We start from the raw sequence: 27,088 nt of genomic DNA on the forward strand, positions 1-27,088 counted from the left end.
TCACAGAAACCCAATTAAAGTCAGCAACATTGGGGCTGTTTTGCATTTGCTCTAAAAGGGATTTCCCTGATGTATGGTGTTGAAGTGTGTGTTACAATAAGTGATACTACAACATGCTCATGATAATATCACACTTCTAAATAAGATAGCAGGGGCTGACCTCATTCCTGGTGTCATTGCCCTGAATTAAGTGGGAATTATGAGTAGGGAAAAGGTAGGGCCTTTGAATACTGCATCTTCACACAGATTTTTGCTGTGCGTTAAGAGGAAGGATGAACTTGTGGGGGAAAAAACATGGAGGGGAACTTAAGAGATTGTAGTTAAATTGCTGGTTGTGATGCAAACGTCTAGTATGATCCTGGTCAAATCACTCACATTTTTTGGGTATTAGTTTTCATCTGTAAAATGGGATAATACTTTGTCTCATTCTATAATGTCTTGTTGATTTAGATTGAGAGCTCTTTATGGCTGGAACGGTCTTATTTTTTCTGGCTGAACCACCCCTACCACAATGAGGCCATGCTGTAAATTTGTATAATGTGTAATAACTTAATTTACAATGTCTACTGTATATTAAGTAATAGACAAAATATGGTATGTCAGAGAAAACCCTGCAAAACTTCTTGCATTACAGCCTTTGAAATGGCTAGAGAGTCAACTAAGAATTAGCACAACCCTGAATAGGGTCTGCCTAGATGGAGTCTTTTGAAAGATAAACAGTAGCATGTGCTAAATAGATTTGAAACACAGCTTTAATGATTTTTAAAAAGAGTAAGAAAGGGCACCTTCCTTGGAACAAATTCTGAAGTACAATTAGGAAGATTTCAAGTGGAGAGCAGTTTCGAAGATAATCAGGTGCCATTTACATGGTTGTAGAATGCATGGCAAGTAATGAATAAAGCCTTTTCTCTGGCAAGCTTGGCAGTACAATAATATTTGAGTCAATTATAGTACCTGTTCTATATACTCCAGCACAATGAAATTCAGAATCCTCATTAAGATTTATATGCACTCTAGTTTTCAAATACAAGCAACTCTACAGTATATTGAACCAGAAGAACAAGTTGATGTTTATAGTAAACACTTTTAATTTGACTGAGAAAAAGAAGGGGGGACCTCCCACAACCCAACACCTCTGAATAATAACATTTCAAAAGGGATTGCTCTCTATTTAGTGCATAATCCTTTGGATTTAATATACTAGAAATTATTTAGGTAATCACAGCTGGATTCATCATTGTGTGGAATCAAAAAGAAAAAAACAACCAACCCCAAAACAACCAGCACCTGACTGTGATCTATTTTCTCTGTGTGGCATCTCCATGTTCAGTATCCAAGGATAATTAGCTCAATTGCATCCATTTTGGGTGTTCTCAGTAGCTACACTTCTCTCTCTCTCTCCCTCCCCCCCCTTTATTTTATACCACGATCTATGTGGGGAATAAAAGTCTCCTTCTTTCAAACCTCCCACACCAGGAAATGCACGAGCTAGGCTTTCATTTCTTTGTAGCTGGTGGGTTTGTTTCTCCACCACCCTTTCGTAGGAAAGAAAAGACAATCAGGACAAATGAAGACTTCATCACCATGATCATCCCCAAGACAGCTGGGGAGAGAGCCACCGGGGAAGGGGAAGTTTCACAGCGAGCCTGCGTCATTCTGGGCTACAGCGCCTCAAAGAAGTGAAAGTATTTGTCACCCGCAGGCAGCAAGGTATAATAATGGTATAGAGAAGGGCCCCAGAAGGAAATGAGGGTGTGTTTTAGATGGGGGGGGGGAGTCTTCACACAGATTGTTTTTGATAATTAATGGGCTTCTTGCTAAATGACATTTTCTCCCTCCAATTAGTGGCTGCGCCCTCCCCTCTCCAGTATAAAATTAACACTTGGCGGGGAAAGCGAGGCGTTAACCCTTTCGCCCCCGCCTCAGAGCCGGGGTGCGAGGGACGGGCGGGAGAGAAGAAACCTCCCTTCACCCCCCTGGAATGGGAGTTGCCAGTTTGATCCTCCTTCCCTCTCTCCTCCTCCGGCGCGGGGAAGGGAGCGAGGCGCGCGGGCAGCAGCACCCGGCTGCCTGGGAGCGAGCCGAGCTGAGCCGCCTCTGGCGGGGGGCGGGCCGCGGGGCGGGCGGGCTGGCGCGCGGCGAAGGTGGGGACCGGGAGCCTGTTGCCCCCGAGGGAGTTAAAGGCGCGGGCAGCCTCCTGGCTGTGCACAGCGCCCGGCGGCGCGGGCTCCCCGGCATGTAGCTCTGCTGGGCGACCAGGGGCGCGAGTAACTCGGTCCGCCCCCCCCCGCCCCCCCCCGCAAGGGTGCTGCCGCTCTCCGGGCGCGCTGCGATCGCCCCTCCGGACAAGGCGCGGCGTGACGGGGAGCGCGGCCAGGCTTGAAGTATGGCATGCAAAGATGGGCTCTGCCAAGGAGCTAGCGATCGCCATGTCCTCGGGTCTCTCCATCACCCTCCTGCACCTCCTGTGCCTGGCGACCTGGTGAGTACCCCGAGCCAGCGCCGCCGCCACCTGCCCTTCCAGCGCCTCCCGGCTGCTGCGCTCCGGCCCCGGGCGTGCCACTCCGGAGGCAGCAGGTGGGGCAGGGGCCAGAGGGGGAACCTAGCCTGCCCCCCGGTTAGCACCCGCAGCCACAACGTCTTGTCTGTCCCCCCTGCAGCGTCACCGAGCCCCCGGGGCACATCAAAAAGGAGGAGAAATTATGTCCGGAGAATTTTACAAGCATCCTGAACAGTCTGCTGGATGGTTATGACAACAGGCTGCGCCCTGGATTTGGGGGTATGGTTACTGTGCACGGTCCCTCCTGTCTGTCAGTGCCTGTGTGTCTGTCTGTGGGGAGCACTAGGTATGCTTTGTGCGTTTTAAAACAAACAAAAGTAATGATCCTGATTATTATTGATTCATGGTCATGTGGTAATTCGCCTCCTGCTTCCTCTTCCCCAAAACATTGCGCTCTTTGAGTCTGGGGAGAAGCTAAATCAGTGAGGGGGGGGGGAAAGCTTGATCTGCTTAGACGTTGCTAAATCCAGGTGGTTTTTGACCCACCCTCCCCAAATTGTATAGTTAAAATAAAGAGCAAATCTAGCTGCTTCTACTGTACCAAAAGAATCCGAATCCTGGAACAGAGGTGCCTGGGTCTGGTAGGTGGGTCCTGCCATTTTTAGGCAGTAATATCCAAATTCCACTACATGGAGGAGTTTAGCTATGCTGCTATTTTTGCCACACTTGGTATGGCAATGGGGCAAAGACTCAGATCTGTCATCTCAACACCTCAGGATTCTGCTAATTTTTAGCCCCCATTTCCCAAGGTCTACTGCTTAATAAAGAAGGGGGTTCGCTGCTTTGACTTCTATAAAAATATTTTAAGCTCATCATACAGTGGCACAATGGGGCTGCAAAAATATGTATTTGATACCTGGATGCCACTGGATCTGGGCAATTTTGAACCTAAGATCCTGTGTGTATATTCTATCTAGAAACCAGTGTAGCTAACCCACTTTACTGAAAAATCTGAACCTCAGTGCATCTGCTCAAATAGTACTGGAAAAATACATATGGGGAATCTTACTCTGTCAAATTTAAACTGAAATTCCTCCATTTGTGCTTTTTGTTTAGAACAGGTACAACTGCTTTCTACTTGGGCATTAGAAATTGAGGGGTTAGGACTAATATTTAGCTGTTTTCATGTGTTGAATCTTTTTTTGTGACACCGTTGTGCCAGGAAGTATTGGGGGGCAGAGTTTTCTCTCTGGTACTACATGGAAAGCTAGGCAGTATGCGTGTTCTCTCTTTTTATGATACAATCTGGGAACTAGGGACCAAAACCCATGAGCATTCAGATGAATCCAACTTTTATTTTTTAAAATGTAGGCTTGGGGAAAAAGAAAAGTGACACTGCATCTCTGGTGATATACCAGTCTGAGAGAGACAGTCATGGGGCTACCTACACATCAGGTTTGAATGAGGGTACGCTCATCTAGGCTTATTTTGTGGAATATTTCTCTCCTGTCTTAACATACCTTCTTCATACACTTGGTATACCAACATATAAGCTAAAACACGCCACACACAATATGTACAAAAACCCTATGAAAAACTACCACAGACACATCACCATTAATCAATTTCCTGCTTGTTTTAGATTTAAAAAAAATCTTATGAAGAGGTCTTTCTGTAAACTAAGCTTAGGACTTTAGGTATAAATAAAGGTAACCCTATTTAAGCACCAGCACTGAGGATAATTTACGCAGATGATCTTCTGCCATCTCACTCTCCTAAAGATAGATTGCAGGTTTCTTTCAGAGGCATGTGTTGTGTACAGAGATTTTGTCATTCTTTTTTGAACACACATTTATTAAGTATATAAAATATACTTTGTGAAGTATTGGACTGTCTAAAATGAGCAGAAAATGCCCAATCTGTAACTCAACATGCAATTTATGTGATTTTATATTTTCAGCCTATTGTGCAAGTACAGAATAATTTAAAAACATACTATAAACTTTTAAAAAAATTCTACCAGGAAGCAAAGGAGAATTCTGTCCTCCTTCTCTCCTCCTAACTTCAAATGTAAATAAACAGTTTAGGGTTTGCAGGATGAAAATAAAACCCAGAGTTCAGATTGAAAAATGTATTTTTGGTGAATATTTTAAAGTACCTAGGCTAGACTGCTTGTTGTTACTTCCAGTAGCAAACTTTAAAACTCAAAGGGGAATGGTTTAAATGTTTTTTTTTTTATAAAATTTATGAGTAATACTTTATACATTAAGAAGAATATTTTTAATGTATCCGACACCTTAGTTTTTAGTTGCAAAAGTTACCTTCACCTGAACTGGCAAGAGCAGCTTTTACCATAAAGTAATGCATATAAATAGTGAGGTTTGATTCTTTGACAGAGTAATAACAGATGATCAATCATTAAAATATTTATTTTCTTAATCATTGTTTTACCTTGTATTCAGGTCTTTGCTGATAAATATTTATAGTAAATATGATTCACATTTTAAAAGTGGGTCATTCACCAATGAATGCATAGTAAATACATGTCTCAGAGGACAGTAATATTCAGAGAGAACAAGTACGTTTCAGTACTGTTACAATTTTATGTCACATGCTGACAAATGGCATAATATTCAGTGCTGAAGTTTATTCACCATCAACAGCTCATGCAGTCCAAACAGGGGCCAAGCACTTATTTCCCTGGCATTATTATGACTTTGGTTTTATATACCTAAATTCTGATTCATACTAGTCTCAGTGAGATTAGAATCAGACCCAGGAAGCTAGCCATAGCTTTCAAATTTTTCTGGCATCTGCCAGCTTTACCACACTAACAATTTGTGAAAAATTCTGCATGCAGAGGCAAAATGGATTTTTTTTTTAATTTCCTATAAAAGTGAATGGAAAAAACTTTAATAGGAATTGGAGCAAGCCTAATATGGATCCAAACTTTAAACATTAGCATTAATTAGCATAGTTGTTGCCAGTTACAGAAGAGAGGCTGACTGAGAGACAAAATACCATCTTACATTTATGGCCCTTCAAGAATGGGAATGAACCACCTGAAAAGCTGGAGGTGGGAGACGCTATTACTTGTTCTGTATCAGTTTTGTGGATAAATGAGGGAATCAAGTCTCCTGTGTTGTCAGGCTTGTGCCATTCTTTAGTGATCAATTTATTTAATAAAACAAACATAAAATCAAAAATCTACACTTGACTTACTGTGCTTTGTAAGTTTGGCAGTTTCCATTACAAAAATAGACTTGTGTGTGTGTGTGTGTGGGGTGGGGGGGGGGGGGGGGGGGGAGAGCCATGATATCTGTACAATGATTTGTAAATTTTACAACGCTGTTTTCAGACTAGTACCGAGTGAATTTTCATATTTGTGTGTGTATATGGAGGAAATAATTTGATATAGTTTTAATCTGTCCAAAAAAGCTAGGGTAAACTTGCAGAAGAAAGCTGTGAAGTGTAATCAGGCAGCTTTCTAGTGTACAGCTGTTTTGAAGATAATCCGGTGGTGTCACAGGAATGGGGAAAATATGTAGAGACTAGCGAATAAAATGTTGTTGTTGTGAGGTTTGGAAGTGATTGTGTAATTGACTTGAATTCTACTATAATCTACACTATATATACTGCATTCAGTATTCTCATTTCAGTGTACAGTGCACCCTATCTTTCCAAATCAAAACAACATTACAATACTTTGGATCAGAAGAGCATGGAGTTTATAGTGAATACATGTAAGGTGTCTATGAAAATACATTTTATGCAAAAATAACTATCTGTTGCAAAAGTGTTACCAAAAATGGTAACTCTGGCGCACAATTTTCATAGCAAAAATCAAATGCTGCACCAGTTCTAGCCACAGTGTGAATTCATGGTGTGAATTCATTCATTTTATCATAATAAAGGAAGAAAGAAATAAACCACTGTTTTCTCTTAAAATTGAGCTTGTCATGTTTCACTGGTGATCTTATACTAAATTAAATGTAATTAAAATTTTTTTTCAAAGGTATATTATTTAACTGCATAAATATGAGACCAGAATCCGAAACTATGTATTGCTTTAATGCAAATCCAATCCATGGACTTTAAAGAAGTTACCCCTGATTTAAAAATTATATCAGAATTAGGGCCATACTTCTCATATACGTAACATGTTTTTTGGTATGTTTGTTTTCTTAATGCACTGTTTGGACCCTTAGAACTTGCATTATCAATCAGGTAAATACAGTAATCCTATATCTGTTCCTGTTTAAAAATAATTTTGGGCGTTGCATTGAGTAGGAGCAGGATCAGCACAAGTATGTGTTTTTGTCCATTTGCTGATGCTTGAAAGCATGTGCTATTGAGAAAATAAACTCAGCTGGCTCCTTAGGGGAGGGATAATGTATAACACATGATCTTTGGCATAACCTGAGTGGTAAATTTAATGTGTATCGTGTGCAGAGATCTAAGTGAATTGATATTATGATTGCAGGGGAGTTGATTGTGCCTTAAAGACACAAAGCCAAGTGCAAGTAGTGCAGAGGTGGAAGTCTCAGTGGCAATAACTCTTCGAGACTGTAAGAGTCTAGCTGCTTCCTGTTCCTTACAGCATGTTCTTCCTGCCCACATTAGGCCAGATCCATTGGCTCTGTAAGAGGGCCATGATCCCTTTTCCCATCCACTTTGCAGAGGCTAGTGCTGATGGAATTATTCACTTGGAGCAGTCTGAGTTTAGGGTGGGGAAGGGGACTGTGGTTATACCCAATTTCTGTCCTTTGCATGTCCTCACAGAGAAGCTTCCTTGCAACCTTCAGTGCCCACCTGCACTCAGTTCCCATGGGCCTGTATACAGGAGCAAAAGAGGGGGTGCACAGGGTTTGAATGTAGCCCCCCATGGTCTTTTCCTGGTCCACCATGGGGCTGATTCTGGCTCACCTGGGGAAGGCAGGGGCGGCACATTACCCCAGCTTCCCTCCCCAGTGCTCCGGCCAGCTGGGGAAAATCAGGGAGGTGCACTGCCTCCCTCCCCTGTGTTCTGACTGGCTAAGGAAGGCTGGGGCTGATTCCCCAATTCCTCATCCAGGAGTGCGCCCAGGGGTGGGCCTGGGCCATAGGGGCAGGGGGCAGCTCTCACCCCACCCAGAAATTCCTGCATATGGGCCTGTCCCACATAGGATCGGTACAGCAGAACTCTCCATTCAGACTCTCTTTGGACAAAGGGGGATCTGACTGAGACACAAAAGGAAGAATGGGCCCTCCTGTTGACCCATACTTGTAATGCAGGAACAAAGGCACGTTCACTGAAGCTGAGGGGCATCCAATTCAGCAGTACTACAAGGAAATCTGTGTGCAATATACAGCTACCCTGTGGAAGCCACTGCGACCAGACAGAATTGTTGGAGAGCTTAGTAGGATTCAGAAAAAATAGACCTTCATATGGATATTGAGAATATGCTCAGTGACAGTAAATATAATTAAAACATGACTATGGATATAATGGTTGCATAAGTCAACCACTGACTGACATGAGGAAGAAATTTCCCCTATGGGCAAGTTACTACTTAATTGTCCATTACAGGGTAAAGATGGGTCTGAAGCATCTGGTACTAGAGGCCAGAGACTCGATACTAGACTTGATGGACTACTAGTCTGATCTAGTCAGGGAAGCAATGTGTTTTTAGAAAATAAATTTTTGATCTGCTAGACATTATAGGAATTTCAGGGTTCGTATAAATGACAGCTGAATTTAAGAAGGATAGACCTGCCTAGCCAGTATCTAATCACATGTTCTGAAATATTTAGCTCATGTTGCAAATTGACTGACTAAACTTTACTGTGCCAGTTTTACTTTCAGGTGTCACAGGACTACAGTGGTAATTGGATCAATAATCAACATATTGAGACAGGGGACTATGCCAATACTTATGCCACACAATTACTGTTACTATTTCAAAATGAGGATTTCTGACTTTAATGAGAGTTATATCACTAAGAGTATTATACATCACTTTGAAAATAAGTGAGGAAGCTGTAAAATTAACCTCTATGTGAAATTATCATTAAAATAACCATAAGGTACTATATGGATGTACAACATTTTCCTTAAATTACTGTAATATTTCATGGACTGATGAAATACAGGCTTAAAAACAAATGTTATTAAAACTAGACATAATTGATTCCTACCCCCAATAATTTAATGTGTAGTTCTAGTCTGAAAAGTAATTATTCAAAAGTAGCTTTCCTTTATTCATCATATCCACTTCTGTATGTCAGTGTTGTATTTGCTTAGTGTGTATGGGAAAATATGTATGTATGGTTTTTGCTTTTAGCCCTGGCAGAGCTGACACCAAACAGGGAATAAAATAGATTATGAATAAAGGACTAGACTCTAACGATTTGCTTACTAATTTCTGATTAGGTACACTTGTGTAAACTCCGACAATAATGGGTTTGCACAGGTGTCACTGAGAACATAATCTGAATGCACTGGGGCTATAGGGGTGTCACTCAAGGCATCATGTGGTCTGCACAACTTTATTACAAGTGATAATGTTTGGAAAATGAAACCTGAATGTGAGAATTCAGACTGAGTTTGACAAGCTGGCAGCTTGAGAAAAAACAATACAAATCCCCTCACGTTGGTGTTATTTGTAAACTGTGCCTAATTGATCTAGAAATAATTGACAGTAAACATAGAATTCCACTTTACACAGTTGTACTGGACTTCAATTCTAGCCATGAGCATATTTTTTTCTCAGGTTTTAATGGATCAAAAACATTTGATCAGGTGGATTTGTCGTTTCCCCCCCTGCAGAGCTCGTAGCTGTGAACATGCAAATGGATACTTTGTGTGGCTGAATAGTGCCTCTTCAAGAATTACTCAGAAGGATTTTTAGAAAGTTCCTTCCACACATCCTCAGTAGAAGCCATGCTGTTCAGTGCTTAGTAGCTGAGCATCTCTTCTATAGACTTTCTATTCCCTACCAGGCTAGAGTGACCAATTCATCGTTTGTTAATGGTTGCCCATCGCTGCCTTAAATCTAGGCTAGTGAGCGGGCTGCATGAGTGGCCCTCTTTCATCTCAATGGGCTGTGAGATTATGATAACCAACAGGGTCCCCAGGATGAGGTGGTTTTGCTAACTACTCTTGTGTACCTAGAATTTGCAGGGTCTGCTGATTGAACCGTAGCAGCACTTGCATTGGATGCAGAGGGAAAGTATGTCTCTGTCAATGTCCTGTGCAATCACCATGCATTCACTTCACATGCCCTTGCTTTACATGTGTCCCTTTCATAATACTGGTGTCGGTGTGTGTGTGTGGGGGGGGAACTATGTGGGTGGAAAACAGAGACATCTGACAACTCTGCATATGAGCAACTGGGTTTTTTTTAAAGTCTTGTGGGCCGCAGTGAACCCCAATGGCTCACATGTGTGTTGCAAATTGCTCACAATTGGTTTAAGGCCTACTCTGAAAAATCTTTAAAGCGCCTATTGAGTATGTCTATGGAGCAGCATTATTTTGGAATAACTGACATTATACCAAAATAACAGGTCTACACAACACACACTTATTTCAAAATGGTGTTGAGTTGGAGTACTTACTCTAGCTCGTGGCAACCTTCATTTTGTGAGGAGTGTTCTTTCTTCGACTTCCTGCTGCGTAGACAATGCCGAAAGCCAACTTAAGCTACACAATTGATATAGCTGAAGCTGAGTAGCTTATTTTGAGTGTAGTCCTACTGTGTAGACGTTCCCACTGTGAATAAGAAATACGTGAGTGAGGAAGAGCTTGTCAAGTCAGGCCTTTAATTTAGACTTGACATTCAGTAAGCCACAAAATAAACATAATGTGCAATGGAAAAACAGGTGCTTCTGTCTGTTTCTAGAGGACAGAAATATTTAGTTATGAGCATCTAATAAAAATTTAATATATATTTTCAAGGTTACATCCTATGACCTAATGCTCTTATTAAAAATCATCCATAGGTTAGGAATGGGAACTGCGCCATGAAGCTGATTGGTTTTCCAGGCAATTGTCCAGTCTTCCTCAGCTGGGTAGATTGGATGAGTCATGGGATTGTTAGCAGGATATGGGACTGTTTACCTGTAGTTGCCTAATTTGAATCTGGCCCAGGTTGGTAGTGACTGAAGTCATTACCATCTGTCTGTTTTTCAGTGACTTATGTAAAATCAGCTAAAAAACAATTGGTCTGATAGTCTATATGTTAGTCTATAAAGTGCTAACAAAACATGTAGATGGTATCATGAGCTTTCGTGGTCACAGCCCACTTCTTCAGATGACTGGCTGGTGGTATTAGTCTAGTTGCCAGTAGACTAGGTGTCTACATCATTAAATTGGCACTAGTTACCATCCCCATTGGCAGTTTCAGCAGAGATGCTGATGACTGAGATCTCCTTATTCCTAGAGGGGATCAGGGTTTGGACACGTGTGCAGGTGAATGTGTGTGTGAAGAGGCATTGGAATATGAGAAGTGCTGCTGCGTATGTGGTGTTTGTCTCTGTTTGAATGCGGTATGGGGTGTATAGCCGAGTACTTTCTCTTGGACCTTCCATGAATACTAAACATTAACTTATAAAAATGTCCTTCTCAGTTACCACAAATTCACTATTAAAAATCAAAGTATTATCTCTATTCAGGTTTCCTTCAGTGTTCTTGCCGATTGCACTTTTCATTTTATTTGAATTGTATTGGTTAGGCTGCCCAGTCTCAAACTTGTCCTGTTTTTCTCTGTCTAGCCAGTAGTTATTTGAAAAGAGAAAGTATCATTTCTCATAATGGAAATAACAATGCTTAGCACCTAAATAGTGATAGAAATGTAGCCGTGTTAGTCTGGTGTAGCTGAAACAAAATGCAGGACAATGTAGCACTTTAAAGACTAACAAGATGGTTTATTAGATGATGAGCTTTCGTGGGCCAGACCCACTTCCTCAGATCAAATAGTGGAAGAAAATAGTCACAACCATATACACCAAAGTATACAATTAAAAAAAAAAAGTGAACACATATGAAAAGGACAAATCACATTTCAGAACAGAAGGGGAATGCGGGGGGAGGGGGGAGAGAGGAGGAAGGTAAATGTCTGGGAGCTAATGGTATTAGAGGTGATAATTGGGGAAGCTATCTTTGTAATGGGTAAGATAGTTAGTGTCTTTGAGACCGACATGTAGAGTATCGAATTTTAGCATGAATGACAGTTCAGAGGATTCCCTTTCAAGTGCAAAGATAGCTTCCCCAATTATCACCTCTAATACCATTAGCTCACAGACATTTACCTTCTTCCCCTGCATCCCCGTTCTGTTCTGAAATGTGATTTGTCCTTTTCATATGTGCTCACTTTTTTTTTTAATTGTATACGGTTGTGACTATTTTCTTCCACTATTTGATCTGAGGAAGTGGGTCTGGCCCACGAAAGCTCATCATCTAATAAACCATCTTGTTAGTCTTTAAAGTGCTACATTGTCCTGCATTTTGTTTTAGCACCTAAATGGCACTTCACACATAGAAGGCTCTACATAAACTGTAACCCCTAATTAATCTCTTAATTCTTCTGTTAGAAATTTGCCAAGGTCTATACAAGACTTTCTGCAACATATAAGATCAACATTGTTCCTGCATTACTTTAGAATTGTCCCCTGAGGATAGCCCAAGTGTGACACAGATTCATAGAATCATAGGGCTGGAAGAGACCTCGGGAGGTCATTGAGTCCAGCCCCTTGCCTGAAGCAGGACTAACCCCAGCTAAATGATCCTAGCCAGGGCTTTGGCAAGCCAGACTTAAAAACTTCTAGGGATGGAGAGTCCACCATGTCCCTAGGTAACCCATTCCATTACTTCACCACCCTCCTAGTGAAATAGTTTTTCCTAATATCTAACCTAGGCTTCCCCCACTGTAACTCAAGACCATTGCTCTTTGTTTTGCCATCTGTCACCACTGAGAACAGCTTTGCTCCATCTTCTCTGGAACCTCCCTTCAGGAAGTTGTAGGCTGCTATCAAATCTGCCCTCACTCTTCTCTTCTGCAGACTAAATAAGCCTGAATCCCTCAGTCTTTCCTCATAGATAATTTGTTCCAGCCCCTTACTTGTTTTGGCTGCCCTCTCTGGATCCTCTCCAATGCATCTACATCCTTTCTATAGTGGGGGGGGGGGGGGGGAGCGGGGAAGGGCCCAGAGCTGGATGCAATACTCAAGATATAGCCTCACCAGAGCCGAATAAAGGGGAATAATCACTTCTCTCTTTCTGCTGGCAATGCTCCTCCTAATGCACCCCAATATGCCATTGTCCTTTTTGGCTACAAGGACATAAGCTGGATATTAGTCAACAATTTCATCCACTGTAATTCCCAGGTCCTTTTCTGCTGAACTGCTACTTAATCAATCAGTCTGCAACCTGTAACAGTGCTTGGGATTCTTCTGTCCCAAGTGCCGGACTCTGCACTTGTCTTTGTTGAACCTCATCAGATTTTTTTGGTGCAATTCTCCAGTTTGTCTAGGTCACTCTGTACCCTATCCCTACCCTCTAACACATCTACCTCAACCCCCTAGCTTAGTGTTATCTGCAAACTTGCTGAGGGTGCAATCCATCCCCTTATCCAGGTCATTAATAAAGATGTTTAACAAAGCCAGTCCTAGAACCGATCCGTGGGGCGTTCTGCTTGAAATTGCCAGCTAGATATCAAGCCATTGATCACTACCCATTGAGCCCAACAATCTAGCCAGCTTTCCAGCCACTTTACAGTTCATTTATTCAATTCATACTTCCTTAACCTGCTGCTAAGAACATTGCTAAAGTCAAGGTATATCACATTCACTGACTTCCCCTTGTCTACAGAGCCAATTGCTTCTATGATGAGGTTGGTCAGTCTTGCCTTTAGTGAATCCATGTTGACTATTCCTGATCACTTTCTCCTCTTCCAAGTGCTTCAAAATAGACTCCTTGAGGATCCCCTCCATGACTTTTCTGGGGACTGAGGTGAGGCTGTCCAATCCTGGGAACTATAGACAGCCCTTCTTCCCTTTTTAAAGATGGGCACTACATTTGCCTTTTTCCAGTCATCTGGGACCTCTCCCGATTGCCACGAGTTTTCAAAGATAATGACCAAAGGATCTGCAATGACATCTGCCAACTCCCTCAGTACCCTTGGATGCATTAAATCCAGACCCATGGATTTGCGTATGTCTAGCTTTTCTAAATAGTTCTTAACCTGGTTCTTTCTCCACCAACAGCTGCCCACTTCCTTCCCATACTGCCTAGTGCAGTAGTCTGGCATCTGACCATGTCTGTGAAGACAAAGCAAAAAAAGCATTGAGTACTTCAGCATTTTTTCCACATCAGCTGTCAGTAGGTTACCTCTCTCATCCAGTAAGGGTTCCACACCCTCTCTGATCCCCCTCTTATTGCTAACGTACAAAGTTCAGAGCCTCTTCATAGGGGTTCTGAGAGGCTTGTGGCTACAATTCAGCTCATTGGCTGGAATAACAGTCATGGGACCACTATAATATTCCTTTGGCCTGCACATAATTTTGGGGGTTGGAATCTGTGCTTTTCAGTAATCCATCAACTTCCCTGTATGTGCCCAATTATTCTAACTTTTTGGTGTGGTTGGTGTTAACCCTATGTGAGCAGATCTAGAAGTGTTTATCTTGCAGCCTGTGATTTTGGCTTGACAGTGCCTATAGCAGTGTGCAGGACTCCCTACTATTTAATGGCTTAAAACACATTCGTAATGAACGTGTTGTAAATAGTTACTTGATGTTTCTGAGAATTTGAGTGTACAGAAACATTCACATGGTCCAGTGAAGAGCAAATTTTGTTGATCAATTTCAGTGGTAATTGGCTTCTATAGAATCCTCTGCTTACGGTTAAAAGTTCACTCTTACTAACAGCGAGTTAGGATTTTGTAACACATCATTATGATTAACTGTAATCTCAAGGTAAGAGGTAGAGTGCTTTCATGCTTTCTTAGTCTTAAGAAAAAATTATTTTGACTACATACCTGATCCTAGTACACACTTCCAAATGACCAAGCACTTTATCACGATGGTAAACCTGTGGCCAGTGAGCAGAAAAGCAGAGTGTGTGGGCGAGTGGTAGCATTCTAGGGAAAAATGTGAATATTGCTTACATTCATTATGGCTAGTTCTGTAAACTGCCATTAATATTTCACTTTTTAGTTTCAAAGTATGACATTCCCCTCAAAATTAAAGTTGTTGTTTTATTTACATTGATATTTAGATATTGGATGTAATGCCTTAAATTAGTTCTACTGCAGAAGTACATGTAATAATTTTCCAATCCATCATTTTTACATTGGAAAATGCCATTTTGTGAAGATAGAAACTTATCTTGGGAATGTGTCTGTTTTGATGAAACTTCATTTTGTAGGTAAAAAAGAAGGGGAAGGAATCCTTTATTAAGATTCATGGGTTTCATTTTGGTATTTTTGGAACTGATTTTTTCTGTTTCAAAATGACTTTTCTTCAGACATTTATATGTATAAAAAGTCTAACTTCTTTGTGGAAAATTCAGAAGAAAACACATTTTGAAATGTTGGCAATTCTGCTTGTTGCACAGCTGTACTCTGCAGTAGAGAGAGAAAATTCTGGTTAGGTGGTTACTGGTTAAATGAAGTGTTTAATCGATTAATCACAGTGGGGGGGCTCCTCCAGCCCAACTTGTTGGCTGAAGCACCTCCCTATCCATTGCCGTAGGTGGGTGGGGGCTGCTCTGGCAGAGCTTGCCACACCATGCTACAGGAAGGGCATGTGGAGGTGGTGCTCCAGCTGGGCCAGGCCCAGCCAGAGCAATCCCTGTTAGTTAACCAGTTACCCAGGAAAGCATGCCGATAAGGGTCGTTCTTATTGGTTAACCTTTACATCCCTACTCTGCAGTGTTTCTTGCCTCCACCTGCCTATGACATGAGGGCCTAGCTAGTTACTCAAACTGGTCTCATGAGATGGCAAGATATTGTACTGAATTTAGACCTCTTTGTTGCCTAATTTTGAGATTTTTAAATTCATTTTCTAGCCTTTGTTTTATATCCTCTTTTTCAGGATACTCCAAAGAATGATTTCACTTAATACCCTCTGATAAACTTATTACCCATGAGGTTATAGCTATTTAGTAGACCAAAATAATCAGTCAATGCCTGTAAAAAGCACCCATTCCAGTGGATTTTTGAGCCTTTGATTTTGATGTAGTTATAAAGTTATAGCGATTTGTGAATTCAAATGGGGGGGGGGGAAACTTTTCGAAAAGAGAGAGGAAGTAAAATAGTTTGAGGAATGTTAAAACCCAGTTTCTTGATGCTTGACAGATGAATTAACTGACTAAGATGGTTTATATAATCTAAAATATGGTGTCTAATATTCTTATGTCCTTGACTAGTACAGAATAGTGCTTGCATTTTCTTCTAACTTATTCTTAAGACAAAATTTGCAGGCTGTTTAATGGAATAATTTTACAAACTTTTAATATGCTTTTGGTTTTAGTATGCAATGTGTGTGCTTGGCTTAAGAGAGAAATAGTTCACTTGTTTGCAAGTTGTCTAGTTCTTTCTTTTCATTTCTGCATTGTGATTTAAAATTACATCTGTGCACACAACAGTTTTACAAGAGGCAGACATTCTTTGCCTTTGAAATAGTCTTAAAGTTCTCACTTGCTGCTAATTGAATTGTAGAAGCTATCAAAAAGCCTGAGTTAATATAGACTCAAATAATGTTTTTTTTTCTTTAGAATCAGTAATCTCAGGAGACTGGAAACTGAATCCTTTCACCTCTAGGTTACCAGTTCAAATATCCCAAAGCTGTTACCATATAATGGCTGTTTGACAGCATATATGATATGAGTTGATTTGCAATTTAAACTTGCACATTGGACTAGTATCCACTTCATAAAACACCCATATAATTAGGGTGGCAACTTCTTAGCTTTCACAGTAGGGACAGATCCAACTCCCATTAAAATTTGCAGAAGTCTTTCCATTTACTTCAATGGCAGTTAGATCAGACCCTTATTGGTTGCTGGAATTACAGTACCTTCTTCTAGAAGTAATTTCTCTTTAGAATGGCAAAGTACAAAGATCGGTTTAGGTGGAGAAGCTTTGCAGTGAACTGTCACTTCCCATGTCCTATACCTTTCAATAGACTGGACATAGTTATTCAGTATAACTTAAAGTACATTGTGTTAATATCAATGGAATTTGCAAGAATGGGTCAAAGGTAGCATACTGCATATAGTGTTTGTAGTTCCATTAATTTTAATTAGACATATGCATGTTAAATAGTAAGTAATTTGGTCTTGGTAATAAGACTTTGCTGAATGAATCCCCTAATTGTTTAAAATACTAATTTTCTTAAGATTTTTCTGCTGGGGCACCTGTCATCTTCTCCAGTGAGTCGAAGTATTTTCTGAATGGGAATTAGCATTTTAAACATATATGCTTTACTTATGCAAGTGAAGTTAATACTCTGATAATGCCATGCAACCCTGGAAAATTACAGTAGGCCTGCTTCTGAGAACATGCTGTCTATGCATTTTCCTCTGATTAATCCACAGACCCTTCAGTGTGACTATGGCATAAAATGTGGTATATGTTCTGAGATCCTTTTTGAGACATGTTAACCTGCAAAATGTCTTGCTCACTTCCTTTTTATATGTTAGGTCCGGTTACTGAAGTCAAAACAGATATATATGTCACCAGTTTTGGACCTGTTTCTGATGTAGAAATGGTATGTACTTCTGGAATTAAAATACCACTTTCTGGTGCTGAGAAACCGTTAACTGCAGGAAGGAATGCATGCTTAATTCATATGACTTTGCATGATTGACAGTACAGTACAAATTAGAAAAGATTACCAACAGCTTAATTTGTAGGCTATAATTAGAAAGGGCAGGCCTGATTCTGATCTCACTCAGACTGTTTTTTAGACTGATGTAAAGAATTCACATTAATTTATACTACTGTTGGAGACAACTCGGGCCCACTGAGGTATCTGAGAGCAGTGTATGGAGAGCAGATGGTTTCTCTGAGATCACGGAGATGCTTTCCCCTCTGGAGCTTGCCTTTCTCTGCCTCACCAGTTGATTAGTATTTATTATTAATGGGTAAATAATGGTATTATTCCCTAAATATTTGCTGACATTTTCACTTCAAATGAATTAGTTGTCCATCTTCCTACCCTTCTTGGCCTCACTTTCACTAAACATTCAAGTGAAAGAATCTTGCCAGAAAACATGTTTGCCAAAAGAAAATGTCAAAGTGATGTGCACGAGCAGTCACCAAAGACAGATGTTAAATGCGCATACACATTTGAGTGTGGAACACTTTCAGGAACATTCAAGGCCTGATCCAGAATAAGTCCTATTTATTTGTGTGGTGCAAGTTCTACACTTAATAAGGGCGAAAAGGGGGGGAGGGGGAAATGTCATGTGATTTATGTGGCTAAGCACCATAACTCAAATTATGTAGCTACATTTAAGTCTTAGAATGAAGTTTAGACAAGATTTTTCAAGGGTCAGATTCTGATAGCCTTACAGCACCTGAATAGGACCTTGCTCATTCAGTGATTGCATTTGTGAGTTAAAGTGCTATTCAGCATGAGTTAGGATATCAGAATTTGGTCCCAAGTAAATCTGAGTAATGTATTCATTTGAGATACTTAATTATCACAGAATAAAGACTATTTGTCAACTAAACTAATTGTGAATGATTAGCTCAGCTCACTCAATTATACAGCACTATGGGTGTGCTTGGCACTTTATAGGCAACTAGATTTGGCAAATCTCTGACCCAATGTGCATAAGACTTAAGGCTCAATTCTGTAACCATTACTCACTTTGAGTACTTTTTACAGAAGCAAGCAGTCTTACTGTGCTCAATGACATAACATTAGGTATTATGCAGAACTGTATAACCGTAAACTGAATTTGGTACTATGTAGCAGGGGTAAGAATGAACACAAGGCGGAAGGGGAAGGAGAGAACGGACAAAGGCAGTGAAAGACCATGAAATACTCCATCCATATACAAAATAAGTTCCCGAAGCCAAGCTATCTCCCTCCTACAATAAAATTAGGAGCCCAGTCTTACAAAACTATCCTCATCTGAATAGTCACTAGTAACAATAACACAGTTTCATTGGCTGGTTGATTACCCATGTGAGGAAGTGTTTGTTGGATCTAATGATGAGGTTTTATATTTCATATGTTTCTTGAAAAATTGCCAGAAAGAAATCATATCACAATAATTTTAAAATGTTTTAGCACAAAACTGCAGGTACCTTACAGCTGAGGGAATAGTGCCTTTAACCTGTAAACCAATTTTGTGCAAACGCCCTGATATCCCAGATTAAAAATACCCATGTAAACATTCATGTCTTCATACATTCATTTATGCATGTGTTCTTATTACATATTCATGGCCCTAATCAATGCAAATATTTATGCACATGTTTTATTTTAAGCATATGAGTAGTCCCATGGAAGTCAGTGGTACTACCCTAAGTGCTTAAAGTTGAAACCTAAGGCCTGGCCTACACTAGGACTTTAGTCTGAAATTAGCTCACCCAGGTTGAATTTGTAAGCAATGCATCCATGCTACCAAGCCCATTACTCCAGAATAAGGGGCCATGTAATTTGAATTTTGTAGTCCTGCTTTTCATGAGATAAAATGCTATTCCCAAACTTGTAAATCCAAAATAACATTACTGTGGATGCTCCGGTGCCACTAATTTGAACAAATTGGCCTCCAGGAGGCCTTCCACAGCTCCTCAGAGTGCTTCCTGGGGCTCAGAGTCCCTTTGCTCTGCCTGTTTTCACTTGCAGCCACTTAAATCCTATTGCTTATACTTGATGATAAAATCACTTTTATTTACTTAAGCCCAGTGTAAATACCTGGGGGAGTAATCAGCACGTACATCCTCCTTTCATTGTTGAAGGAGGCTTACCTAAATAATTTATTTGGGGTTCTGATCCCATTTGGTGCTTTTCCTGAATGCTGGGCCCAAAATTGCTTTTTCCTTGGACTTGAAGAGTTTGTGTCAATATTGCTCCTCTGGGAGGTGGGGATTGATCTCAGCTCTGTGCCTTGACTGAGGGAAACTTGGTCCAGAAGGACAGGTGGTGAGAAGCCCCAGAGAGCAAAGAGGCGAATATCAGTGGCTTTGTCAGTACTCCGGGAAGCACCACCAAGGGGTCCTCTGTAACCGTACCCCATCACAAACGCGCCCATGTTGACGGAGACTGCCTCCAACTGTATTCGATTCTTCCCCATAGTGAAGACACAGAACTTCACATTTGTAATATCAGGTGCCCAGAAGCTGATTTTAGTAAATTCTAAATCTCCTAGTATAATCACGGCCTAAATGTTTGCAGAACGAGGGTTTGTTTTATATACCCTTTTTTGTAGATGTGACAAAAGAACAACTGATCCTTTTTTAATAAATCACCTGCTTTTTCAATTTAAATTAGATATCTATTTCCTTGTATGTTTTTTGGTGAACTGAGAGGAATAATAATTTTAATGTGACCAACTGTATTAAAAAACCCCCAACAACATATGCATGTATATCTTTCTATAATCCATTGACACTTGTTATCACATTAGTCATCTTGTTTCCAGTTATATGCTAGAGTACAAACATAATTGTTTGCTTCCTGCAATTTTATTAGATTATAGTAATTACTCTTGAATGATTAAATATGTATAGCAATTTATTTATATGGCTAACATGGGAAATTAAGAAGTGCACAATTCATTTTAATTGGTGGAAATATATTTTGTAGGTGACTTAGCAACATTTACATCACCACTCATTTGTTTGCACTTAAGGTATTTTTTACAAGAGTTGTACAAATAAAAGTGTAATATTCTGTTTTTCTACAATTTATTATAGGAATACACAATGGATGTCTTCTTTCGTCAGACATGGGTGGACAAACGATTAAAATATGATGGTCCCATTGAAATTTTAAGACTTAATAATATGATGGTTTCAAAAGTGTGGACACCTGACACTTTTTTCAGGAATGGGAAAAAATCCGTCTCACATAATATGACAGCCCCAAATAAACTCTTTAGAATAATGAGAAATGGCACCATATTATACACTATGAGGTATTCAGTTTATTTGTCCTGTTTCAGTTACTGTAAAGAAAGTTATACTGCACAGACAAAACCTAAACCAAAGCATATTTTTTTTTCATTATAGGCTTACCATAAGTGCAGAATGTCCCATGAGATTAGTGGATTTTCCAATGGATGGTCATGCTTGTCCTCTCAAATTTGGAAGTTGTAAGTTACGATTATGAATTTATTTTAGCTCTAGTATTAAAACAGATGTGGATTGTAAACAATTATTTGTACCATAACTGAGGTTTCTGAATCCTAGACATGAGCCACAAGCTTTATACATAGAAAAATCTCATTGACTTCAGTATGAGTTTTATTTATATAAGAGCAATTAATCAAACCCATAGTGCTGTCAGGGCAGCAAATTAACAAAGGGGCACAAATTCAGATATTAAATTAAGATCCACCTCTCCAACTACAAGGATATTTCAGGGTCTGATCTATTATTCACTGAAGTCTATGGAAAACTTTCTATTGACTCCAGCTGGCTTTGGCTCAGACCCTTAGGCCACGTCTATAGTTACTGGCAGATCCATGCTCCAGAGGTCAATCTTCTGGTGTTCTATTTAGTGGGTCTAGTATAGACCTGTAAATCAAATGATGAGGGCAGCTCCAGCTGGTGTCTGTATTTCTCAGTCATGAGAAGTAAGGGAAACTAATGGGAGATTTGCTTCCATTGGCCTCCCACTGTGTGGACATCGCCAAACTCAACTTAGGGTAAACTGACTTCAGGTAAGTAGTCTACATAGCTGGAGCTGTGTACCTTACGCCGACCTTCCAGGTCTAGTGTAGACCTGGCCCAAGTGTCTGACATAAAAAGTAAAGCTTTCAGAAATCAGATCTTACAGATAGCTCCTAATTTTTTAAATATTCTCTAGTGGTAGCTTATTGGGCTAGATTCTTTATTGCCTCCATCTTGCATATGGGGAGGAGACAATCGTGGCTCCCCATTTCTTTCTCGTGTCTTCAGAGCACTTTTGAGCAGCCTGGGGACTAGTGGGGCATGTTACAATCTATCCATTCCCTCATCGAACCCCTGGCATGTCCTGTGCTGCAGTCAGATACTGTGCATAGGTATGGCTGCAGAGAGTTTGCTGCAGCTCCTTATGTCCTGGAAACCCACTTCCAGAGGAAGCTAGAGCAATAGGGCATGTAACTTTAACTTCTGACACTGGGCATAAATTCCGCTTACACTAGTTGAAAATCAAGCATAGGAGTTGGCTGTACCACCCACCCCTAAATTCCTCATTTTTCCTGATGGATGGCAGCTGGAATAAGAGGTGATTATTCCAAGAACTATAAAATATCAGAGATTTCCCCCTATACAGGAAGAATTCTCCAGGGGATTAAATATGTGCAGTGAAAATTGCAGTTGGCAGATTGGAGTATCTGGCCCTATGTTCAATGAAATGGTAAAAAGGTCACTTCACGTGTAAAAAGAGAGTTGGATTTGGCATTAATGAGTTTTGGCTATGTAAACTACATGTAAGGCATTAACATTTCACTTCATATTATTTGACTATTTCATGGGGGTATATTTTGGGTATTGGGAATTGTTTACAGGCCTTCAGATTTTGGCAAATATTTTGAAAATTCCTGAGCTTGGCAAAAGTGATAAAATAAGTGTCCCTGGCCTCTCAAATGTATCCACCTGCATGAGTCTACGCTGAATTTTTAAACCTGGGCTCAGATTTAGTTTTGAACCAAAATCCCTCCCTTTGTCCACACGCAGATCTCTAGCAGACTCAGATCAGCAAGCATTCAGGAACAGAGCCTAGGACCCAAATGGTAGGGGTTGGATCTAAGTTTGAGTCCCACTATATTTACACCAGGTCAAGTTAACATGCGACCCAATTGTTTGCGGCTCACTGTGCGGTTTGGGTTTATGCAGCACTCACCACGTGGTCCATTGGTGGGATCCTTTTAACATGGCCTCCACTGGGAACACACAGCGTAATGGCGAGTCAATATAATTGTCTTCTGTTGATACGCATTTTAGAAGTTAAATTCCTGGACTGTCATAGCTCATTAAAAGTGCTGTCATATGGGTGGAAATCAGGTAAATATTGCATTTTATTAATATCAGCAGAACTGACTTATATAGGGCCTCCGTCTTGTATAGTCTTGCCTTAATCTTTGTATTCATGCCCGTCAGCGTATGCAACCACACTTAAGTTGTGATCTTCGGTGAGTGCTGTGAGTATCATTGTGGCCTTGGGGCTTACAAAGTTGAGTAGCCCTAGTTTACACAGTCCTCACAACCTACACTCCCAGCCTGGATTGACAGGCTTAAGTAAGTGGGGCTCCCATTAGTGCTCTAAAAATAGCTTTGAAGGTGTGGCTAGGACTGGAGCTTGGGTTCTGAAGTTGTGGGCGTCAGAGCCCAAGCTACAAATTGAGGGTGGTGTCACACTGCTATTTTTACAGTGTGAGGGCAAACCTTGCTAGTCCACATCTGTGGACCCAGGCTAGGAGTTTTGCTTCTGTAGGCTGGGTAGATGTACTGACTGAGACTCAGTCCAAAACTATTGTTTTGCAGTTTGGACACAGTTCTAGTGTCAGCTGAGAGTCAGAAAGTCTGTGCAGTGCAGTATGAGTGCATTAGCACAACTGTGAGACCTGGATTTGGAAATTGTAAACTCAGGTTTACAAAGCACCATGGTTCCTCAAGAGTAGGCTTGGAAACACTGAATCCACAAGGGTGGGTCTCGCAGACCTGGGTTTATCATGTAGTGTAGAGTTACCTTTGGTAGACATAATTAAACTTTCCATTCCTTGATCAGTGCCCTTACCAAACATTTTAAAAATGACATTTAACCTCAAATTAGGAGTTTGATCTTGACAGTGTTGTGCATATAGAAGTTCCATTGAAGTTCATGGGTGGTTCCATACATTGTTCCATTCTTCATGCTAACAATATGTTGTTTTTAGATGCATATCCAAAGAGTGAAATGATTTACACCTGGACAAAAGGACCTGAGCAATCTGTGGAAGTTCCTGAAGAGTCCTCCAGTTTAGTTCAGTATGACCTGCTGGGGCATACAGTATCCACTGAAACTGTTAAATCAATTACAGGTAAATATCTCATCAATCAATCAATCTGAGATACAAAATTAACAATGTAATTATTGTCCTAGCCTTTTCTACAAGGTATTACAAAGATTATATCATATTCTGCATATACACATTTAAATCAGAGCTCAGGGTTTTTGAAAACTTTCAGATTCGCTGTGGTGGAGTAGCATTCAAAGTCCCTCCAGAAAGCAAGTATGAGGGGTTCAGATATGCTGGATGTGTGCAATGATTGCTTAAAAATGTAATCTGTACAGTCAGGAGTGATGTCTCTAAGGCTATAGGAGGCCTTGAAGTCTAGCAGTAAAAGTACTTTCTTGTGGTGTTATATGGGGAAAATAGTCTTTTGTTCAACAATGCAAACAATTCAGAATAGCAATACAGGCAGTCCCCGACTTATGTGGATCCGACTTATGTCGGATCCGCACTTACGAACGGGGCTTTTCTCGCCCCGGAGCTCGCGGGCAGTGGGACCGCCCAGAGCGCAGCGGTCCCGCCACCGTGTCCTCCGGGGCGAGAAAAGCTGCTACGGGTCTCCCTGCTGTGCTGGGAAGTCCCCAGCAGGGAGACCCGAGCAAAGCCACACAGGAGGCGGGGTCCCCCGCCTCTGCGGCTTTGCTCCTGTCTCCCTGCTGTGCACAGCTAATGCACAGCAGGGAGACGGGAGCAAAGCCGCAGAGGCGGGGGACCCCGCCGCCTGTGCGGCTTTGCTCCGGGGCAGAGGAGCAAAGCCGCGTGGGCAGCGGGGTCCCACCGCCTGTGCGGCTTTGCTCGGGTCTCCCTGCTATGCTGGGGGGGACAACCTCCCCCCAGCACAGCAGGGAGACAGGAGCAAAGCCGCAGAGGCGGCGGGACCTCTGCGCCTCTGCCGCTTTGCTCGGGTCTCCCTGGTCTGTTGGGGGAGGAGGGGGCGCAACTAGTGTGCCCCCCCCCCCCAGAAGACCAGGCTTTTGTTGCGGGTGCCTGGGGTAGAGCAGCTGGGGTGCTGCCGGGTTGGTCCTGTGGGGACCTACCCGGCAGCGCCCCAGCTGTTCTGTCCCAGGAGTCCAGATTCAGCCGCTGTTGAAACTGATCAGCGGCTGATTCCAGGAAGCCGGGGGCAGAGCAACTCTGCCTCGGGCTTCCTGTAGTCAGCCGCTGATCAGTTTCAGCAGCGGCTGAATCTGGAGCCAGTTCCGACTTACATACAAATTCAACTTAAGGACAAACCTATAGTCCCTATCTTGTACGTAACCCGGGGACTGCCTGTACAACATGCAGAATATGTTAAAGTAATCAGAACTATGCTCAGATTAACAGTGTAAATCACAGCAGAATCCGCTGCTGATGTTTGTGCTACTAAAATTTCTTACGCCCCCCCCCCCCCCCGATAAGTGAAATCTCACTGCTTAGCTATCTATTGTTGACTTTGTTACAAAACTATATTACTAAATCCTGGATGTTTACTATAAAATGAAATGCCAAGACAGGATATAGACAAAATTAAACAACAGATTGTATTAGACGTTTCTAACCTTATTTCAAGATAAAGCAATATTTTCTTAATATCTCTGGATAATATTAGCACAAGATGTTGATTATCCATAAAATAACAAGACAAACCAGATCATATCCCTTCCACTCCCCAAAAAGCTGTTTCTGAAAACCTTTTGCAGTCTAAGTTTCTTGTGTTAGTTTGTCTTCAGTATACTGGCTCAGAGATGAATGGAGTAATCTTGAATTCTGCATAGATGTAGGGTTGTACAGATGTGGTCGCCTTATCTCAAAAAAAGATAAATTGGCATTGGAAAAGGTTCAGAAAAGGGCAACAAAAATCATTAGGACTTTGGAACGGGTAAAAAAGACTTGGACTTTTCAGCTAAGAGGAGGAGACTAAGGGGGGATATGACAGACGTCTATAAAATCATGATTGGTGTGGAAAAAGTGAATAAGAAAAGTCATTGACTTATTCCCACAACATAAGAACTAGGGTGTCACCAAATGAAATTAATAAGCAGTAGGTTTAAAACAAGTAAGTTTTTCTTCACTCATCTCACAGTCAGTCTGTGAAACTCCTTGCCAGAGCATGTGGTGAAGACTAGGACTTAAACAGGCTTCAAAAAAGAGCTAGCTAGATTCATGGAGGTCAGGTCAGGCTATTAGCCAGGATGGGTAGGAATGGTGTCCCTAGCCTCTATTTGTCTGGAAATGGGTGACAGGAGAGGGATCATGTGAGGATTACCTGTTGTGTTCCCTCCCTCTGGGGCATCTGGTATTGGCTGCTGTCAGCAGACAGTTACTGGGCTAGATGGACTTCTGGTCTGACCCAGTATGGAGGCTGTTATGAGTAAAATCTTGTCCCCCACTGAAGTCAATGGGAATTTTGTGCCATAGAATTCACAAGACAAGGATTTCACCCATGGCAAGGAATGGACTTCAAAGCCATCTAGTTTGTACTAGACCATTTGTGTTCCTTTCCCTGAAATTGAACTCCTGATTTCAATTTATGCGTTTGCAGGGGCCAGCTGTGATACCATTATCATTCATTAATACTGTAGTACCTAGCAGAAGACTTTGAATTTTCATGACACTGTTACGTCTATGTGAGAGTTGACTATTGGAAAAACTCTACTGCTACAATATAAATCCTTCAGTTTAATTGTTGGGGGTTTTTTTGGAGGGGAATTTCCACTGATTAGAATGAAAAGATTGTGTATTGCCTTATATTGGGGGTAGAGTGGCACAGAAGCCTTCCCTGATCTCTGCAGGATCTAGGAAAGTCTTGGGACCTATTTTTGCAAACTTTTTTTTCTCTTGTGAGTAGTCATGACACACTGAAATAGCCTTGTAGATTTCAAGTTCACCTGCTCCGAGGGAGCTTTGCTCCAAACTTGCCTATCTCTGTACTTCTTAGTCTGGTGTGAAGTATCTTTTCCCTATTGCAGATTCCAAGGCCAGAAGGGTCCATTGTGATCATCTCATCTGAACTCCTGAATAACACAACCCACAGGATTGCCCAAAATAATATCTATCAAAGTAGGGTCTGTAGGCATAGGAACACAGGCATTGCCATGCTGGTTCAGATCAGGTCCATCTAATTCAGCCTCTTATTTTTGACATTTTGAGGGGTGGGCAAGAGGCAGCTAGTGGGCTGCATTTGGCTCACCAAGTCACCAGATCCGGCCAGTGGCTGCCTCCATGGGAGGAGAGTGTAGCTGCCACCATTTTAAATATGGCTGATCTATGCTGGAGAGCGAGGAATGAGGCTTTGTACTGTGTCCCACCGCCACAGCAAAATCTCTCAGCTTCCATTGGCCAGTTTCTGGCCAAAAGGAGCTGAGAAATTTTTGCTGGAGGCAGGGGCAGCCAATTAAGTTTTCTTCCTGCCCCGC

At 41.4% G+C, this 27,088-nt stretch overlaps 1 protein-coding gene across 3 annotated transcripts in view; it reads left to right on the plus strand.

Annotated features, from left to right (window-relative positions):
* The first annotated feature begins 1,489 nt into the window (after positions 1–1,489).
* Positions 1,490–27,088, plus strand: part of LOC102445767 (gamma-aminobutyric acid type A receptor subunit alpha4) — a 62,921-nt gene continuing 37,322 nt past the window's right edge. Inside the window, exons 1-6 of one of the 3 annotated variants that reach the window (XM_075930484.1) lie at positions 1,490–1,710; positions 2,661–2,779; positions 17,178–17,245; positions 20,410–20,630; positions 20,725–20,807; positions 23,577–23,720. In XM_075930484.1, coding sequence (XP_075786599.1) covers positions 17,243–17,245; positions 20,410–20,630; positions 20,725–20,807; positions 23,577–23,720 — 451 coding nt within the window. In that variant the 5' untranslated portion in view covers positions 1,490–1,710; positions 2,661–2,779; positions 17,178–17,242. Of the gene's footprint in view, positions 1,711–1,808; positions 2,483–2,660; positions 2,780–17,177; positions 17,246–20,409; positions 20,631–20,724; positions 20,808–23,576; positions 23,721–27,088 lie in introns of those variants that run through there. The other 2 variants (XM_075930485.1, XM_006111928.3) reach the window with 2 other exon arrangements.

Source organism: Pelodiscus sinensis, chromosome 5 (genome assembly GCF_049634645.1).
Source record: "Pelodiscus sinensis isolate JC-2024 chromosome 5, ASM4963464v1, whole genome shotgun sequence".
Classification (NCBI taxonomy): domain Eukaryota; kingdom Metazoa; phylum Chordata; order Testudines; family Trionychidae; genus Pelodiscus; species Pelodiscus sinensis.